Below are 20,408 nucleotides of genomic sequence, written 5' to 3' on the forward strand. Positions count from 1 at the left end.
CTGAATCTAAAGTCTACTAGAGAGAAGATTGGTTCGAACGTCAACTACTGATTGCTCTATCCAAGTCATTCCATCTAAATACGAGGCCCACTGCTGGCGCTAATTCACTTCTTTCATTGAGCTGTGCTATATCACGATTCCTCCAACAATAAGACCTTAGGCTGACCGATCTAACCTATATGCAACGGCTTTAGAGTCAAACCCGTCCCTTCTCTAGAGCGAGAAGAAAACATATGCTTTTTACTGACTTACATAGGACGGGACAGAAGATGTCAGCACTTAAGTTACGTGGTCAATTTATCTTGTAAATTTATGTCTGAAAGAAAGCAAAACAGCTCTTCAAGGTTAGATAGATCAAGACGAAGCAAACAAATACAATAGCCAGGTACTGTCATCAAAGCAAACAAGAATCCTGCTTTCATGGAGGCTTTCAGAACAATGAGATAATCCAACAACCGAACAGAGCCTTACATGGTGCTATTTCTAGTTGCCTTGTTAGCTGTTGGTGATTGTTGTCACTACATGTTCTGAACCTGTCCAGGCCGTGGTCATTGGTCCGAGCCTCCAGGGCCAACCGCCACGCCACGCCACCAATCTGGCATTGCTCGCTCGTTGTCTCAAATGAAGTAAACTTGGTGATAGCGATACCTAGGTCTGGAGTTGCATCGTAGCCCTGTTGGAGATACATTGTTGGACAGTGCGCTGCTCCAAGTTAAATGGTTTATTTGTTTTGTGAATTGTGATAGGCGTATTAATTCACTCCCAAATTCACTATTCAGAATTTTCCATCTACATACTCATTACTTTGTTGGACAGTGCACGGACTGAATGGCTGCTGACCAAACTGACACAGCATGGCACAGAAGGAAACCAGTGCACAACTAACACTAGAAACTAAGCAAAAATCCATTGATTGAACTGTAATACATGCGTTGACCCAACATAACACTGTAGGGAGAGCTTTGATTACGAGCAAGCGAGCAGCAAAGGAAAATGCCACTGATTAAAAGAAGAGCAAAAGAAGACCAGCGTTCTGAAGAAGCTTTGCCACACAGGGCACACTTGCAGGTGGCAAACTGCGCAATTATGCTGCACTGTATTGAACTCTCACCAGAGATCCCGTTATAATCTTCAACTCCTATACTGTTTATTTTTAACCTTGAAATAAGAAATCCGTTCACTTGACAACCTTGCTCTGTTCTCGGGTGGTTTTGTGCTACTGAGATGACACATTGTTGGACAACCTATCTACGTCAGCAAACTATTAAGTTGTCCAGCCATGTGGCATCAGAGTCGACACGAAACATGACCAGGGTTTCAAAGTGAACAGATTTCATATACTAGGGTTAGAATGAACAGTTCGAGAGTTGAAAGGTTGAACTTCAGAATAAGTTAAAGGTTTACATATAGACTCTTCTTCATAGAACAAGCAGTCCGGCTTAACAAGGTAATTACAAAGTGCTACATGATGACTAACATTCGGAAGGTAATAAAACTCCAACCAGTTCCACAACAGATTACAGCGGATAAGACTTACATACCAAGGTAACCCTGGACTAGTTCCAAGGTAACATAGAAACCTCGGACTAGTTCCACAACAGGGGAAGCTTTCTGTCAGACAATTATTGAGCTAGACTCTTGCCCCCGATCATCGGGAGCGACAGAATCCACATTTAAAGAGGTTTTCAGGCTTGATCCTTTCTTCCTGCAATGAGGAACCATGGAACACCAATAATTGCCGCACCAACAGTTACGTTTGCAACCTTATTCAAGATTTTGGCATACTTGGTCAACTTATCCAAATCACGGCTATCAACAAAGCAAACAGGGGAGTGATCATCACGATATGTACGCCTTCATCAAACTTGTAAAAAAATAAAGAGTGATTCGTGGATGTACCTCGTTTTCTCCTGCAAGTCAGTGAACTTTTGCCGTAACAAGAGGTGGCCTTCCGAGGCTGCAGCTTGCGTCTCCTTTATTGTTTTCTGCATAGTGGCTATCATTTCCTGTGCTTCTTTCTCCTAGAAAGAGGAAATGTCGATTTAGTTGGAATGAACTGCATCCTTTCCTGGTGACAATTTTTGATGTAAAAGAGATGATGGTAGCGTTTAGGATTTCTTTACTAATTGATTCCGTAAGAGCATCTCCAGTCGCGTCCCCCAAATGAGGTTTCGGGGACCGCGGACAAGAAATGGGGAAAAAAGCTGTCCAGTCGCGTCCCCCAAAGCTAATTAGCGCCCCATTTTGTGTCCGGCGTCCTCGGTAGAGACTCTACCGGGGACGCCGGACACAAAAATAGCGTCCGGACGCATGCATGCAGCCCCTAGTCCCCACATGCTAGTCTCTTTCCCCACACTTTCTCTCACCTACTTTTTCCACATGGGGTGGTCCCTTCTATTAAAATGCATGCATCCGGACGCTGTTTGAGGGACGCGGCTGGGAAGGGCCTCTTTTTTTACAGATTTTTGGTCTCTTTTTGTCCGGCGCGGTCCCAAACGTGCCCCAAATCATTTGTGCCGGACGCTTTTTGAGGGACGCGACTGGAGATGCTCTAACAACCAAAAAAAATTACTTCTTTTTAAGAAGAAAAAATCCATTGTGCCCAAACAGATCTACAGTCCAAACAAAAGGAGGTTGTAGCCCACCCTGCGTGGCGAGGTTTCGCCGACAGCAGATCTATTGTGTAGAAAGTATAATCGGGCGCTAAACTAAAAGAAAAACGTTCAAGACATGATAACAATTGATAGGACAGTGAACTGAAGAGGGGGCGTTGAAGGGACGAACCTGACACCGGGTGCCCATGAGCCGGCCGCCGGCCGCCAGCGATAGCTCGCGTACGGGCCCCATACGGGGGCCCGCTGCCTGTTGGAGCAGGCTGGCCGGAAATCCTCTCGACAGAGAGCGCAGCGCCATGAAGATGCTGGAGCGGCCGGCGGCACAGTCTAGCTAGGGTTTGCGCTGGGTCTTCCGCGACCTGTGATATCGCGTGAGGCGGCGCTCGGGAGAAGATGTTTTGATCCACCGAGGGTCGGACGTGTTTGGGCCTGGGTGAGTTCCGTGTCGGCTGGGCCAGGACGGATCCACGCGGGTTGACAGGTAATGGGCCGTGTGAGGCCCTTGCTCTTGCTGAAGATTTACTACTGCTTCGAAGAAATGTCGCTTCATACGGGTGCTGCTGTATGCCGAGCTGGTCGGCGCGGAAGCCGGTTGCCGCACACCCCGCGCCCGGATTACTAAACTGGGCCGCAGCCCAACATCAGGTAAGCTGGTTTTTTCTTTTTCGTTTCTTTTTTTTTCTGTTGTTTGTTTTCTTTTTTAAAAGAATCTTTTTTAAAAATCTGAACATTTGTAAAAATTTTAAAAAAATCAAATTAAAAATAAATCACTTTTTAAAAAATCTGAACATTTTCAGATTTGAACATTTTTTAATTTGAACAAAAAATGTATTTTTTTCTATGAACAATTTCCGAATTTGAACATTTCTAAATTTGAACAAAATTTATATTTGAACAATTTTCGAATTTGAACGATTTTCATATTATAACAATTTTCAAATTTGAACAAAATTCAAATTTGAACAAATTTTGAATATGAACGATTTTCATATTTGAACAAATTTTGAATTTAAACAGTTTTCATATTTGAACAGTTTTCGAATTTTCGTAATTCTCAAATTTGACGTTTTTCGAATAAAAACTTTTCTAATTTGAACAAAAGAAAAAATAAACAGAAAGAAAAAGAAAATAAAACAGAAAACGGAAAAAGAAAAAAGGAAAAAAAAAAGAGAAACGAAAGCGAAAAAGTTAAATGGGCCAGGCCCAATACCCGACCAGGGGTGTGCGGCAACCCGCATCGGCACCGACCTGGTCGGTGTATAGGACTGGCCCTTCATACTGCAAGAATGTGATTGCTGATAGATATCATTGAAGGATCAATGGGGAAGTATGGCTCAGCAGTTATTAAAGAAATAAAAGCTAGAAGTGCACCGTTCCAGGACTGCATTTTTTACCATGAGGGTAGAGCTAGTAGCTTTGAAGCTCACAACCTGGCTAAGCATGTTTTGTCAGAGGCATTAGGACGCCGTATATTTGATGGCTTGGTGTGCCAAACTCTGTAACTATTCCTTTATTATAAACATTATGATTAATCAATAAAGCTTAGCAGTTTGGGCCACGTTCCCCGCCGGACCGGGGCTAACTGAACGAAGCCAAGGGGAAGAAAGGTGGTGTGTTTCAGAGCTTATTACAAAGGCGGGGAATCAGACATATATATACCATCATTGTTCGCTGATGACGATGTTCCTCAAGCCGGTTACTGAAGAATCGACAGCAGCCAATGCCCTATTGGATCTGTTTGGGCAAGCTTCAGGTTTGCACTGCAATTTAACTAATGTTTTGTTGTTCCAGTTGCTTGTGGGATGATCAATGTGTTGCAAAGCTCCCCGACAAAGACTCGGCTGCAAGATCTGATCGACAAGATCGCTTGACGCTTGGCCACATGGAGGACATTGCTGTTGCCTCGAGTGGCAGGCTCATTCTTCTGAAGACCCTTCTCTCGGATATCACAATCTATCTATCGTATGCTGTCCCTTGACTTGCCACCATGGCCATGGGTTTTAAGCTAACCAACAAAATTTGTTGCCCATCCAACGTAAAAAACCCAGCCACTCTTATGGAGATGAAACCCAAAGGAACCTCGTTGGGGCGTAACCCTCTTAGCGACGCACCACATCGGAACCCGGGTGTGGTGTCAAATGGGCAAGGGCCGGGCCGTCACCCCCTTGGTGGCGCGCCGTATCTTGATCTGGATACGGTGATAAGTGAGCAAGGGTCGGGTTGCCGCATCCTTAGTGGCGCGCTGCACCGACGCCCCGGTGTAGTGAAAAATGAGTAAGGGTCTCCACATTTGACTCGACGAGTGCGGAGGGTAAGGAAGTTAGCCGAGCCTAGGAGGATACGCTTAGGTAGCTGGAACGTAGGGTCCCTGACGGGTAAGTTACGGGAGTTAGTTGATACAGCGGTGAGGAGGCGTGTTGATGTCCTATGTGTCCAAGAGACCAAATGGAAGGGACAGAAGGCGAAGGAGGTGGAGGATACCGGTTTCAAGTTGTGGTACACGGGGACAACTTGAAACAAAAATGGAGTAGGCATCTTGGTCAATAAGAGCCTCAGGGATGGAGTTGTGGCGTCAAGAGACAAGGGGACCGGATGATCCTTGTCAAGCTGGTTGTTGGGGACTTAGTCCTCAATGTTATCAGCGCGTATGCCCCACAAGTAGGCCACAATGAGAGCACCAAGAGGGAGTTCTGGGAAGGCCTGGAGGACTTGGTTAGGAGGGTACCTATTGGTGAGAAGCTCTTCATAGGAGGAGACATCAATGGCCATGTGGGTACATCTAACACAGGTTTTGAAAGGGTGCATGGGGGCTTTGGCTATGGCATCAGGAACCAAGAAGGAGAAGATGTCCTGAGCTTCGCTCTAGCCTATGACATGGTCGTAGCTAACACCCACTTTAGGAAGAGAGAATCCCATCTAGTGACGTTCAGTAGTGGTCTACACTCTAGCCAGATTGATTTTGTCCTCTCTAGAAGAGAAGACAGACGCGCCTGCATTGATTGTAAGGTGATACCTGGAGAGAGTGTTGTCCCTCAACATAAGCTGGTGGTTGTTGACTTTCGCTTTAGGATCCGTGTCCAGCGGGGTAAGCGCGCCAAAGTCGCTAGAACAAAGTGGTGGAAGCTCAAGGGTGAGGCATCCCAGGCTTTCAGGGAGAGGGTTATTAAGGAGGGCCCTTGGGAGGAAGGAGGCGATGCAAACATGATGTGGACGAGTATGGCGGCCTGTTTGCGGAAGGTCGCTGTAGAGGAGTTTGGGGTGACTAAGGGAAGTAGAAGGGAAGCTAAGGATACCTGGTGGTGGAACGATGAGGTCCAGAAGGTTATTAGGGAGAAAAAGGACTGTTTCAGATGCCTATATCTGGACAGAGTGCGACTAACATGGAGAAGTACAAGGTGGCGAAGAAGGCTGCAAAGCGGGCGGTGAGTGAAGCAAGGGGTCGGGCGTATGAGGACCTCTACCAACGTTTAAACACGAAGGAAGGCGAAAGGGACATCTATAAGATGGCCAAGTTTAGGGAGAGGAAGACGAGGGATGTCAACGAAGTCAAATGCATCAAGGACGGAGATGATCAGCTTCTTGTGAAGGATGAGGCGATCAAGCGTAGATGACGGGAGTACTTTGACAACCTTTACAATGGAGAGGCTGAGAGCTCTACCATTGAGCTAGACGACTCCTTTGATGATACCAGCATGTGCTTTGTGCGACGTATCCAGGAGTCTGAGGTTAAGGAGGCGTTAAGGAGGATGAAAGGCGGCAAGGCGATGGGTCCTGATGGTATCCCCATCGAGGCGTGGAGAGGCCTTGGAGACGTAGCGATAGTATGGCTAATTAAGCTTTTCAACCTCATTTTTCGGTCAAACAAGATACCCGAAGAATGGAGGCGGAGTATTTTAGTACCAATCTTCAAGAACAAGGGGGATGTTCAAAGTTGTACTAATTACCGTGGAATCAAGCTGATGAGCCATACTATGAAGCTATGGGAGAGAGTCATTGAGCACCGCTTAAGAAGGTTGACAAGCGTGACCAAAAACCAATTTGGTTTCATGCCTGGGAGGTCTACCATGGAAGCCATCTTCTTGGTACGACAGCTGATGGAGAGATACAGGGAGCAAAAGAAGGACCTTCATATGGTGTTCATTGATTTGGAGAAGGCCTATGATAAGATACCTCGGAATGTCATGTGGTGGTCCTTGGAGAAACACAAAGTCCCAATAAAGTACATTACCCTCATCAAGGATATGTATGATAATGTTGTGACAAGTGTTCGAACAAGCGATGGCGACACTGATGACTTTCCAATTAGAATAGGGCTACACCAAGGGTCAGCTTTGAGCCCTTATCTTTTTGATTTGGTGATGGATGAGGTCACAAGGGATATACAAGGAGACATCCCATGGTGTATGCTCTTTGCGGATGATGTGGTGCTAGTCAATGATAGCCGAACGGGGGTTAATAGAAAGTTAGAGTTGTGGGGCCGAACTCTCGAATCGAAAGGTTTTAGGCTTAGTAGAACTAAAACTGAATACATGAGGTGCACTTTCAGTTCTACTAGGCACGAGGAGGGAGAGGTTAGCCTTGATGGGCAGGTGGTACCGGAGAGAGACATTTTTCGATATTTGGGGTTCATGTTGCAGAAGGATGGCGATATCAATGAAGATGTGGGCTACCGAATCAAGGCTGGTTGGATGAAGTGGCGCCAAGCTTCTGGCGTACTCTGTGACAAGAGAGTGCCACAAAAGCTAAAAGGCGGGTTTTATAGGACAGCTATCCGACCTGCGATGTTGTACGGCGCTGAGTGTTGGCCAACGAAGAGACGACATATCCAACAGTTAAGTGTAGCAGAGATGCGCATGTTGAGATGGATATGTGGCCACACAAGAAAGGATCGGGTACGGAACGACGATATACGGGAGAGAGTTGGGGTAGCACCGATTGAAGAGAAGCTGGTCCAACATCGTCTCAGATGGTTTGGACATATCCAACGGAGGCCTCCGGAAGCGCCAGTGCATAGCGGACGGATAAAGCGTGATGAGAATGTTAAGAGGGGTCGTGGTAGACCAAACTTGACATGGGAGGAGTCCGTTAAGAGAGACCTGAAGGTTTGGAATATCGACAAAGATTTAGCCATGGATAGGGGTGCGTGGAAGTTAGCTATCCACGTTCCGGAACCATGACTTGGCTTCGAGATCTTATGGGTTTCAACTCTAGCCTACCCCAACTTTTTTGGGACTGAAAGGCTTGGTTGTTGTTGTTGTTGTTGTTGTTATTCTTTTGGCATGGAGCTGAAGACGCAAAATGAGCGAATTGTTTGGTGGCTTGGCAACAAGTTTGCATGCCAATTCAGTACGGTGGGCTTGCAATGTTAAAACCTCTAGATGATCAATGATGCACTTCGAATGATGTGGTGTTGGGCCCCTGAGAGCTTTGGAGAGGGCTGAACTTCAAGTTAGCAAAGAAAGCAGAGGAGATGTTTGCAGCACCAATTTGGCAATGGAGCAGACACTGTTTTCTGGTTGGATCGATGAATTGATAGTCAGTCCGTGCTTATGGAGTTTGTGGAAGGCCGTGGCGCACTAGCTGAAGCCTTGCAAAAAAGCATGTGGACTGCTGATATCAGAGGGCAACCCACGGTTCAGGCGATCATTGAGTTAGTTCATCACCGCTGCTGGACAACCGACAGGTTGCACAAGAGAGAGCTACTGCTCACCCAAAAGTGCACTCTGTGTGACCAAGTTCAAGAAAACATTGATCATTTGCTCATTTGGTACCCCTTCGCCCACGAGATCTGGTTCAAGCTTTGTCAAGCCAACGGCCTCAATAGACTCGTCCCTGCTACTCATGATTTTCTGAGGAATTTGTGGGGTACTATGTGCACTATAGATGTCCCAATTCAGAGCAAAGGAGGTGGCAGTTCTAGCAAGGTATAGTATGATTGAGCTGAAGCTATTTGGTGAGCTTTATTTTTGCTCTGTTTGTGAAAGGTGGCGGTACAGGCGTCATACACTCCATCCATTCTTCAAATCTGGTTTCCCCCCTAGGCAGATGCTTGGCATACTAAGAAGGTGTGGTATTTGCCTGGATTCTATCTACGGCGCTTGAAGTTCATTGATTTCATCGAGCTCATTTCGGAAGGCAATGACAACATCGAGTTCATTCGCAGAAGGTGCGGTGGAAGTAGTAGGCCGCTGGAGCCATGTCATCCCTGTGTTCTTGACGAGCTGTCTGGTCACAAACCGAAGCCACAAGGATCGAAAGTGACCAGCTGAGACCCACCATAATCCCATGATTGCGGCAATTCGTTGCTGGCACCTGGCATAGCATACTCAAACTTCAACCAGAACCAGTAGTAGTAATAAGAACATCAGCTGATTGTTCTGGGAAATATGGTACGAGTTTGAGTATCGTGTTGCAGGGAAACAGCACCTCTCTACACTGAATTGAACTATCCTAGGATATGCAACGTGTTGCAGGGAAACAGCACCTCCCTACACTGAATTGAACTATCCTAGGAATAGTATAGTTGTTCTCTTCAGTACTCCAACTGTATTGTGCCGCCGGACAGAGCAGAGGAATATGCATATCTCATAGTTGTTGCCTTTCTAGCATAAAGAATTGGCACTTGCTATTGAACATGAGGTTCTGCTAGCAATTCCTTAGGCTGCAAGACAGTTTCTTCCTTGATTCACTGCCTGATATCATCAGCACACGAGCTTTCTCTCACAGCTCCAGATCGAATCGACTTGGTTCCAAGGCATGAACTTTGAGTGAGCATAATATTCCTTGATTTTGCCAACCCCAAATGAGCCAACCTGTTTTGGAAGCGTTCTCCTGTCGGATGCATGAGAAGATGTTGGCGTTAACTTGAACCGAACCGAACAGAACCTTGGTAGTGTTTTGGAGGTAGTGCCCACGGTGTCTTGACTGAACAACGGCTAATTAAGGTGTTGGCCGATCGTGGCTCAGCTTCACTACCTGCAGTCTCCAAGACGTACTTATATAACAGGTAGCTGCGGATGAACTCCACCTCGGGTGCACTGGCACATCGGCCACCACAGCGATGGACATAGCTCATCTCTGTTGCATATGTCTTTTTCGTGAGGAGTGAGCAGAGCAGCGATGGAATGTGGGTTGTACTAGTATTAGATTCCAGCGGGTCCGGGGCGATGTGGCATGGCCAGTGCACATTCCCATCCTTGCGCTGCCGGGAACGCGGTTGCCATCATCCAGACCACGGCAATGTGGCATGGAGTCGGAATATGTCAGCGGTCCAGCCATACACGAGGGGAAGTCCACTTCATCTGAAGACGGAGGTCCAGCCATACACGAGGGGAAGTCCACTTCGTCTGAAGACGGTGGTCCAGCACAGGCCCGGCCCAAGCGCGACAAGCGGGCCCCTTCCTGGCTGGCAGATGGCCATTGGGTCACGTGAACAGTAGTGTAGCTATATAAGGAGGATCGCTAGATCCCAGGAACCTTGTCGAGATTTCTCCTGGTTGTAATTAAGCGGCGATGCCGTGGAGCACTGGCTGAAGGGGTGGTTGGTTGCAGCCAGCCTCCTGACAATTTCCTCGTTGAATTCCGAATCTCGCTACTACTCGAGAAGATCTAGATAGTTGTTCACAATTGGTAATCAGAGCCATACGATCTACGGATCTGGAGATTCCCTCCCACCCACACCACACCTGGTTCGCCGGCCGACGTAGAGCACAAGCCATGGAGAACCTCTCGCCGGAATCCAAGGCCTTGTACCAGCTCCTCCGATCAGAGACGAAGGAGGAGTACGAGATCCGCTTCGCCTCGTACAAGAAGGAATTGCTCGATGCGGTCAAGGTGTTCGTCGACGACACTACGGAGCAGATCACGGACGTCCGCACCACCGTCGACGGCGTTCGCACGGCGGTGAGCACTGATCTTCAGGCGGCGAAGGAGTCCCTCGGCGCCGAGCTCGACGCCGTCAAGACCTCCCTCAGCTCCGAGATCGCCGGACTCGCGGCTGCTGTGGATCGAGCGATGCGCTGCGATCCAGGAGCCGTGGCGGGAAGGCCGTCGTCATCCGCATCCAAGGAGATCGACGCTCGTACCGCTGGCCCTGAAGGGCGCCACTGGGATCCACAAAACCGGGGAACGAACTGTGCCCAGCACACGAATTCCCCGAAAGGAGGTACAAATTTCGATCGCAACTTTTTTCCCCAGCGCCACTACAACAACTCGCGTTTGCCTGGCAGTGATTCTCATAATTTTGCTTCTGGTTTCCGTTCCGATCTGCCTCACTTCGATGGAGCCAACCCTAAATTGTGGCAACGGCGTTGTGAGGAACAATTTCGGAGGAACCTGACGGCATCCAACCTCTGGGTCACCCTTGCGGCTGATCAATTCATGGGCGCAGCAGCAACTTGGCTAGAGGCATTCTTACATCAGTATCCGCAACCCAGTTGGATGCAGTTCACAGAAGCAGTCCTGGCTCGATTCAGCAGAAACCAACATCCGATACTCTGTCGGCGTTTGTTCCACATCAGGCAAGAAACTACTATCGAGGATTATGTATCTCGCTTCTCTGAGTTGATGGATCAGATCTCTGTATATGAGGGTAAGCCAGATCCAGTTCATTACACAACCAAGTTCATCGATGGTCTCCAGTCTTCAGTACGGGTTCTCGTGGCAATTCAGCAGCCGAAAACATTGGAAGTGGCTTATTCCTTGGCTCTTCTGTATGAGGAATTGGGCGATGACAATCAGCAACGATTTCAGCCAATAGCTGCATCTGCTTCGAGAAGGTCCATCTCTGCACCACCACCTCCACCGCCACCACCTTCCAAGTGGGTTTCTCGAACAGTGGAGGAGAAGAAGGTTGTCGATAGTCAGAAGCCTGCTAGTGTCGACAAATGGAACAGCCTCAGAGCCTACCGCCGCTCTAAGAATTTGTGTTTCACTTGTGGAGAGAAGTACAGTCGTGAACATCAGTGCAAGTCAGCTATTCAGTTACATGTGGTGCAGGAAATGATTGATTACATGAGATCATGCACAGATAGTGATGAAGATACTCTAGAAGCTGATCAAGAGCCTGTAAATCAGCAGGTGATGATGATTTCTGTGGCAGCCGTTAGCCCAGAGGTTAGTGCGCCAAAAACTATGCAGTTAAAGGTACACATTCAGGGACACGATTTCCTGTTCCTTGTTGATTCTGGTAGTTCGGCTTGTTTCATCGATGAGGAGAAGGCCAAGCTTCTGACAGGCCTGCACCGTTTACCTATCCCAGTGTCAGTTAAGGTAGCGGGGGGTGCTGTGTTACAGAGTACCACTTTTTTCCCTGATCTCCAGTGGTCAGCTGATGGTGCCAAGTTCTCGGATACCTTTCGGGTGCTGCGTTTGGGTAGCTATGATGGTATCATAGGCTTGGATTGGCTGGGTAAGTACAGTCCTATGACGACTCATTGGGAGCAAGGATGGCTTGGCATTCAACATGGAGGGCGACAGGTCATCCTGCATGGTGAAGGGGAAATTCTGTCGACACATGCCTTGATTGAATTGCATCTCATCAGGGAAGGCCAAACAGATCAGCCAGTTGAGCTACCTCGTGAAGTACAGTCGGTCCTGGATCAGTACTCGACAGTTTTTGATGCACCTACTGGCCTGCCACCGCGCCGCCTCTATGATCATCATATTCCATTGATTCCAGGGGCACGTCCTGTCTCGGTTCGACCCTACCGCGTGGCACCTGAACTCAAGACAGAAATTGAGAGGCAAATCAAGGAGCTACTCGATCAAGGTGTTATCACACACAGCAACAGCGCTTTTGGTTCTCCCATCTTGTTGGTTAAAAAGGCAGACCATACTTGGCGCCTGGTGGTGGATTACCGTCACCTCAATGCACTGACGGTGAAGGGAAAGTATCCACTACCAATAATTGATGAATTACTGGATGAGCTCGCTGGCGCGCATTGGTTTTCTAAGCTCGATCTCAGGGCTGGCTACCATCAGATTCGACTGGCGCCTGGTGAAGAGTATAAAACGGCTTTCCAATCGCACAATGGCCACTATGAGTTCAAAGTCATGGCGTTTGGACTGACAGGCGCCCCAGCCACCTTCCAGCACGCCATGAACGCGTCCCTTGCCCCTATCCTCAGGAAATTTTCCCTCGTCTTCTTTGACGATATATTGATCTACAGCGCTACCTATGAGGAGCACCTGCAACATCTATCAACAGTTCTGGGAATATTGAAGCGTGATCAGTGGCAAGTAAAGCGTTCCAAGTGTGCTTTTGCTCAGCAGCGAGTTGCTTATCTGGGACATGTTATCTCTGGCGAAGGTGTAGCAACAGATGACACTAAAATTCAGACGATCAAAGAGTGGCCGACGCCTACAACACTCAAGGAACTAAGGGGGTTCCTAGGCCTAGCTGGGTATTACCGCAAGTTTATCAAGCATTATGCTATCCTGAGTCAACCTTTAACCAATCTCCTGAAAAAGGGTGTGATGTTTATTTGGACAGAGGATACTGAAACTGCTTTTCAAGTTCTGAAGTCTGCGCTTATGTCGGCACCAGCCTTGGCACTTCCCAACTTCTCGCTGCAGTTCACCATTGACACTGACGCCTGTGATGTGGGTATTGGAGCAGTACTCTCTCAGCAAGGTCATCCATTGGCTTATGTGAGCAGGGCATTGGGTCCACGGAATCGCACACTCTCAGTGTATGAAAAGGAGTACCTGGCTATTCTCTTAGCAGTACAACAGTGGCGCTCCTATATGCAAGTTGGCGAGTTTATTATCAGAACCGACCACAAAAGCTTGACTCACCTCACTGATCAGCGCTTGCACACCGAGTGGCAGCAGAAGGCTTTGACCAAGTTAATGGGGTTACAGTATAAGGTGCAGTACAAAAAAGGAATTCACAATGGTGCAGCTGATGCTTTGTCGCGCAGACCAAATTCAGATTCCCAGCTGTTCTCTGTTACGACAATCCAGCCTAGTTGGTTGTCCAAGGTACAAGCAAGATACAGCTCAGATGCCACAGCTCAGAAAATTTTGCAAAGACTGGCGGTCGACCCCGAGTCGGATGAACATTATACCTTGAAGCACGGTATCCTGCGCCACAAGGGAAGGATTTGGGTGGGCAACGACTTGGTGCTCCAGCAACAGATTATCTCTGCCTTCCATGACAATCCGCAAGGGGGTCACTCTGGGTTTCCAGTTACCTATCGTCGGCTCATTTCCCTCTTCAGTTGGCCAGCAATGAAAACCATGACTAAGGATTATGTCCGCTGCTGTCGCATCTGTCAGCAAGCAAAACCTGAACGATTGCCACCTGCTGGTCTACTGCAACCGCTCTCTGTTCCATCTGCACCATGGGAGGTAGCTACTATGGATTTCATTGATGGACTGCCCAAGTCCCGGGGCTACAACTGCATCTTGGTAGTTGTTGACAAGTTCAGTAAGTATGCACATTTTATTCCTCTCAGCCACCCTTACACAGCTAGCAAAGTTGCAGAGTTGTTTGTTGACAATGTTTATCGTCTGCATGGCATGCCTAAGTCCCTGGTATCTGATCGTGATCCCATTTTTACAAGCATTTTCTGGCAGTCCGTTTTCCGAGCAACTGGAACACAACTCAAAATGAGTACTGCTAATCATCCTGAGACTGATGGCCAGACAGAGCGAGTGAATCAGTCGCTGGAATGTTACCTGAGGTGCTTCATCAGTTCACAACCACATCACTGGAGCAAGTGGATTGCCTTGAGTGAGTTCTGGTATAATACAAATTGGCATTCCTCGCTTGGTAAAACTCCCTTCGAGCTGTTGTATGGGCGGCAGCCTCGTTACTTTGGCGTTACCGCGACCGACAAGATAGCTTCCCAGGATGTGCAAGAATGGCTCCAGGAGCGTTCCCTGATCATTGCGTCCGTGCGTCAGCACCTACTCCGGATGCAGCAGAGGATGAAAGTGCAGGCTGACAAGCATCGCACCGAGAGGACATTCGATGTGGGTGCTATGGTTTTCTTGCGACTCCAGCCCTATCTTCAGTCGTCGGTTGCTCGCCGCGCAAATCACAAGTTAGCATTCAAGTTCTTCGGTCCCTTCCGTGTTCTGGAACGTGTAGGGCAAGTGGCGTACAAGTTGGAGCTGCCCAGTACGAGCAAGATCCACCCCGTCTTCCATGTGTCCCAGTTGAAGCAGTGCATTGGACCAGCGCAACAGGTATCTCCGGTCCTTCCTCCACCTGACGCTTTGTTTCGTATTCCGATCAGAAGTGCAGCAGCGCGTGCGCCAGAAGGGAATTCGTACGGTCGCTCAAGCTCGCGTACAATGGAGCGGTGGCACTGAGGATCAAGCAACCTGGGAGGACATGGACGCTCTTCGTCAGCAGTTCCCGTATGCACCTGCTTGGGGACAAGCAGGTTTTCAAGAGGAGGGGATTGTCAGCGGTCCAGCCATACACGAGGGGAAGTCCACTTCGTCTGAAGACGGAGGTCCAGCCATACACGAGGGGAAGTCCACTTCGTCTGAAGACGGTGGTCCAGCACAGGCCCGGCCCAAGCGCGACAAGCGGGCCCCTTCCTGGCTGGCAGATGGCCATTGGGTCACGTGAACAGTAGTGTAGCTATATAAGGAGGATCGCTAGATCCCAGGAACCTTGTCGAGATTTATCCTGGTTGTAATTAAGCGGCGATGCCGTGGAGCACTGGCTGAAGGGGGTGGTTGGTTGCAGCCAGCCTCCTGACAATTTCCTCGTTGAATTCCGAATCTCGCTACTACTCGAGAAGATCTAGATAGTTGTTCACAGAATAGTGGAGAGAGATTGCAGAAGAGGGTCTGGTGTGAACTTGGGAGTCAACAAAGCACGCCATGGTGTCAAAACCGGCCAGCGCGCCGTTGTTGGCAAGGCATCGCGCGCCACAAGGTGCATGCACGCTGGTTGTGGAGCTCTGCATCGGAGATGGGGCTACGGCAGGAACACGCATCTCGCGAGGCTGGTAGGGACAACAATGAGATTGCACTCCGAGCCAGTGCTGGTTGCAAGACGGCATCAGCTATGGGGCACTCCAAGCAGAGCAATATGAAATTTTATTAACTACTTACTATCTGTAGAGCCATGTCTCAGTTAGATGCCATGTTCAGAAACACGGTCTAGTGCATACAAGCAGACCAAATATAGTACCAACCAAAGTACAGCCACATCAAGAAACACTCATCTTGGATCAAGCAAATGTGAAATGATAGCAAGACCCAGAACCAACTCATCTTGTCGGCAACAGCTGTCTTTACTCAGACTCCCCTTGCTGCAACACCTTCTTTATGCGCTCCCTCAGTATCTTTCCTTCGGGAGTGTACGGCAGCACATACTGCATAGCCATCAGGAGAGCGAAGAGCATAGCCAACACAATCTTCAACGCAAGATGCTTCAGATATAGCTGAAGTTTCATCATCTTTAAACTGCATTCATCAAATATAGGCAGTGAGCAGTTGAACAAATAGGTAGTGGACTATGGAACAAATGTAGTAAAAACACAGCTTACTCAGTATCAGAGCGAAAGGACTCCAAGCTTGCTTGAAGCTTTTGGTTATCCTCAAGAAGTTTGCAGCTCTCTGCGCTCTGTGCCTTCCGCTGCTCAGCCAGTAGATACAATAAGTAGTTCTCATACCCATCCCAATTTCCCCGCTCTCCGTTGCTCCCGCTGCCCTCTGAACCCTGATGTTAGACACAATCTTGTTATTAAGGAAAATTATTATTGTTGAATTGCAAAAGTAGTACCGTGAGTTTATTCAATGTAAGAGGTTGCATGCTGGTGATTCTGAGTCGTAACATCTAGCAGTGCATGTTAGGCTGTTGGATGTTAATCTAGTTGGTTAGTGAGCTGCATCGTAAGTTGCTAGTAGTGGAAGATTAGGTCTTAGCTAGTGTGTGTGTGTTGGAGGGTTTGTTAATTAGCTTATGTGTGCATGCATGGTTAGTGGAGGATTGATCATGTGTGTGTATTGAGTTAATGAGAGAAAAGTAATGGCAGCAGAAACAATGTAGTGTTTGGTCATCAAGGGGAAGTACCTCTGGGAAAAGCAAGTTTTACTTCTCCCTTGAGTGTATGTGCATGTGCTCTTGTGAGAGAGAAAAAAGGGAGATTTAGAGTGAGAGACACCTGATGGCCGCCTGCAGAAGTCCCATCAGGTCCTTTGCCGCCCTCCGGCTGGGTGCCGTCACCATCTGTCCCCTGTCTGTTTCCCTCTGTAGCCACACCATTATCATCAATTTCCTTCTCACTTTCCTCCTGAAAGAAGGAACAAACTAATCAGTACAACCACTATAAATGCTGCTTCACAAGCACAGCACCTCCAAAAAACTGATAGTGCAGCCATGTTATAATATAGAGAAACACAAATCCTCACCTTAGGTGCTATCCCTCCAGCAAGGTCAGACTTAGGGGGAATACTGACGACACCTTCACAATCCCTGCAAACATAGAAGTGTCAGTGATTAGTGATACAAATGATGAAAAATAATTACAGGATGCTAACAAAATTCATTACCAGCCTTACTGTGACAGTACTAAGATGCTACATACAAAGTTATCAGCAGTCATCTATACACCCCTAAATCATCTAAACATGATAAGTATGTCAAAAAAAAATACATAATCCATGTGAAACACTTGAACATTCTCCCTAAAAGTCACCTAGAAGGCACCTAAATGAACTACAAACATATGCATCCTCTACCAAAAAAATTCAGAAAGCAGCATGTTCACAAACTTGCATTTTACTCATCAATTTCGCAATATTTTGTGCACCACAAATTCAGGGTTTTGTCCATTGTGGCAACTCATCAATTTCGCAATATGCACATAACCCAAATTGACTCTAAACAGCAATATCCCTATGCTCACTAATAGAAGACAAAGAATGCCTATTTTAAACAGTCTGATATCTCAACAGATCATCAGTTAACTCAAGTACTATCACTAATATTTACAAAAAAAAAACAAGACGCTAATTAAATCTGGGGTCACAGCAAAATCAATGGTAGAAGACTAGTCATTCCAAGTAACTCTTACTTACAATTCTCAATTACATGGATATTTCATGAAGCCAGCACTAGAAGATAATCTGGGTAACTGACGTACCAATTAGCTTCAGTTCGTACACCATCAATCACACCCATATTTCCCTTTCGCTCCCCCCCCTGGACAGATTTCCCACTCCCATCTATCTGCTCCTCTCTTTCCACCTGCAAGAAACAACATCTAAGCACGCTACACAAGAAACAGTGTACGTTGAAGAACGTAATACTTTTATCTCCACATGTCTGGCATCCATGTGAAGCCATTTTTAAGGTAAGGTACATTTGCAAAAGCAACAAATATACAATGTAAAACCCACAGTTACAAATTTTCCCATGAGATTTAATGTAGCAAGCACATGTGAAGCAGGATGTGGCAGAACATTTTTACCTGATGGGCGAAGGCAGACAAAGGCCGGGCTGCAAATGGAATGCAAGTATCTGCCAAGGTGCCTTCAGTCTGCGATTAAACATCATAGTGCAAGTTAGCAAGTAGGGACATAAGCGCATGTTAGCAAGTAGGAACGTAAGCGCAGGTTGGCAAGTAGGAAGGTAAGCAGAGGTCAGCAACAAATATACAGTGTAACCACCACCATTAGAATCAGTGTGCAATTTACCTGATTGGCCAAGGTATAGAGAGGATGCGCAGAAAATGGAGGGAACTGATTCGACAGAGTACTGGCACTTCCAATCTGCAATTAAATGCTTAGCACATTAGTGTGGGTTCGCAAGCAGGGACGTAAGCACAGGTTAGCAACAAATATAGAGTGTAAACAGCACGGTTACAATCACCTGACTGGCCAAGGTATAGAGTGGATGAGCAGAAAATGGAGGCAACTGATTTGACAGCGTACTTGCACTTGCAATCTAAAATTAAATGCTTAGCATATTAGTGCAGGTTATCAAGTACAAGGTACCTAGGCAACAGCAAGGGCCTGTAAACGTACGCTGAGAGGCACCACAGCAGACTGACGATCGAAAGCATTGGCATCTTGAGTGACTGGCACCTGTACCAAGCAACCAAGAGTGTGCAGCCTAGTATAAGCACTCATATCAACCCCCACATGAGATCTGCAAGGATAGAATTGAGGGAAATGAACCAATGCCAACGGAGATGCAATGCTAGAAAAAGGATTAAGTATGACCAAATCAGCATCTTAGCACAACAAATTCTTGCTGGAAGTTTGAGTAAACATGCAAATGAGTAGTAATTGCTTGGGCAACTTGAGAAGTTAATACTCATAAGTATCACAAGGCAACTTATATAGATATCAACAAAGGCTAATTCAGCTAGGACTGTTGTAGCGCCCACATACTACCCCCTGGCGTTGATCCCAGTAAACATGCAAATGAGTAGAACTTGCTTGGGCAACTTGACAAGTTAATACTGATAAGTATCACAAGATGTACATCATCAGGCAACTTATATATCAACAAAGGCTAATAATGCAACTAGGACTGTTGTAGCGCCCACATACTACCCCCTGGCGTTGATCCCAGTAAACATGCAAATGAGTAGAACTTGCTTGGGCAACTTGACAAGTTAATACTGATAAGTATCACAAGATGTACATCATCAGGCAACTTATATATCAACAAAGGCTAATAATGCAACTAGGACAGTTGTAGCGCCACATACTACCCCCTGGCCTTGATCCCCACCCACCCACGATCTAGGAACCTTACACCGCCCTGATCGCCATACTGTTCGGGAACCAATTCAAGCATCGATTCACAAAGTGGGGAAAAATCCAACCCATACCGCTGCACGCGCTCGCCATCGTAACCGGATAGGGTTCGGGGGCCCAATCTGAAGCCAGCGATGGCGTCCTCCTAGGCCCCGTGGCCGCGCGCGCGCGCGCGCGCGGAGAACCGCCCCGTTACCTGCACGGCGCGGATGCGTCGGTGAAACGACGCATGAACGGCACAGGGGGTCGCGAGTGGTAGGGGGTCCCCTTCACGCCGAAGCCCCGCCCGCCGTGGATGGACACGTACGACGAGGTTGGCGGTTGGCGGGATCCCCTGAGCACGGCGGTCGACGCCATCGGCGCGCGCGCGCCCCGGCTCCAATCGACTCCCCGCCGCGGGAGCAGGGTGCCGGCGGAGAGCCGCGCGCGCGCGGGGGCGGATCGAGGTCGATTCGATACGTCTCCGAGCACAAAACGACGCTAGATGCGGGATGCAACAGAAGAAATAATACGGAATAGAAAAAAAGCAAGGGAAGCGCATCGGCAAACGGCCAAGGAAGACGGAGATGAAGGCGCGTGGCGTGCACAAACGACCGAGCCACTGCAGCGTGGGGTGGGGTAGGGGACTGGATTCGAAGAGTCGCTTACCCGAGCAGGCCACGCGAGGCCGCGAGATGCAGAACCGGCGGCAGGCGGTCGCCGGCCGGCGAGGATGCGGCGGTGGAGAGGAGGCGCCTGGAGGACGACGAGATGAGGCCTCCTCTCATCTGCGCCGCGCTGCGCTGGGGTTTGGGCGGGTTTTGGTTTTGGGGTGGGGGAAATGACGTCTACACCTACACGGGGTGGGGCGGGGCACGAGTATATCGTATATGCACACACACACCACGCCGCTCCGCTCTAGACTACAGCCGGTACGATTTTTTTTTATTTTTTTTCCTCGACCAAAATGAATTCACGTTTTGAATTTCCAACTAGCTAGACCCGGTCCAACCGGTTTTTTCTTCACAGCGACGGTCGACGGCCATCTCTTCCTTCCTTAATTTGACGAATAAGACC

The 20,408-nt window shown here is 48.0% G+C and overlaps 2 protein-coding genes across 3 annotated transcripts; both read right to left on the reverse strand.

Annotated features, from left to right (window-relative positions):
* Positions 1 to 1,381: 1,381 nt before the first annotated feature.
* On the reverse strand, positions 1,382 to 2,998 carry LOC127308780 (uncharacterized). Its single transcript, XM_051339681.2, has 3 exons — positions 2,785 to 2,998; positions 1,900 to 2,021; positions 1,382 to 1,809 (listed from the first exon to the last, which is right to left on the reverse strand). Exons 1-3 carry the CDS (start codon positions 2,911 to 2,913, stop codon positions 1,686 to 1,688), a joined length of 375 nt encoding a protein of 124 aa, XP_051195641.1. The 5' UTR covers positions 2,914 to 2,998; the 3' UTR covers positions 1,382 to 1,685.
* Positions 2,999 to 15,658: 12,660 nt separating this feature from the next.
* Positions 15,659 to 20,173, reverse strand: LOC127308779 (uncharacterized). 2 transcript variants are annotated; one of them, XM_051339678.2, is made up of 10 exons: positions 20,001 to 20,173; positions 18,612 to 18,735; positions 18,457 to 18,531; positions 18,282 to 18,356; positions 18,056 to 18,124; positions 17,729 to 17,832; positions 16,995 to 17,058; positions 16,748 to 16,876; positions 16,130 to 16,302; positions 15,659 to 16,046 (listed from the first exon to the last, which is right to left on the reverse strand). In XM_051339678.2, the coding sequence occupies exons 1-10, from the start codon at positions 20,117 to 20,119 to the stop codon at positions 15,875 to 15,877; spliced, it is 1,104 nt and encodes a 367-aa protein (XP_051195638.1). In that variant the 5' UTR covers positions 20,120 to 20,173; the 3' UTR covers positions 15,659 to 15,874. The 2 variants fall into 2 exon arrangements, with proteins under 2 accessions (XP_051195638.1, XP_051195640.1); XM_051339680.2 differs by lacking the exon at positions 20,001 to 20,173 and adding an exon at positions 19,427 to 19,868.
* Positions 20,174 to 20,408: the final 235 nt, after the last annotated feature.

The sequence above is a fragment of the Lolium perenne genome, chromosome 6, assembly GCF_019359855.2.
Source record: "Lolium perenne isolate Kyuss_39 chromosome 6, Kyuss_2.0, whole genome shotgun sequence".
Classification (NCBI taxonomy): domain Eukaryota; kingdom Viridiplantae; phylum Streptophyta; class Magnoliopsida; order Poales; family Poaceae; genus Lolium; species Lolium perenne.

Coding starts and splice junctions, on each gene's coding strand:
- LOC127308779 (XM_051339678.2), bottom strand. CDS start 20,119: ATGAGAGGAGGCCTCATCTCGTCGTCCTCCAGGCGCCTCCTCTCCACC. Junction 18,357..18,456: donor TCTATACCTTGGCCAGTCAG/GTGATTGTAACC, acceptor ATTTAATTGCAG/ATTGGAAGTGCCAGTACTCT. Junction 16,047..16,129: donor TCCTTTCGCTCTGATACTGA/GTAAGCTGTGTT, acceptor TGATGAATGCAG/TTTAAAGATGATGAAACTTC.
- LOC127308780 (XM_051339681.2), bottom strand. CDS start 2,913: ATGGCGCTGCGCTCTCTGTCGAGAGGATTTCCGGCCAGCCTGCTCCAA. Junction 2,022..2,784: donor TCATGGGCACCCGGTGTCAG/GTTCGTCCCTTC, acceptor TCCTCTTTCTAG/GAGAAAGAAGCACAGGAAAT. Junction 1,810..1,899: donor GACTTGCAGGAGAAAACGAG/GTACATCCACGA, acceptor CTTTGTTGATAG/CCGTGATTTGGATAAGTTGA.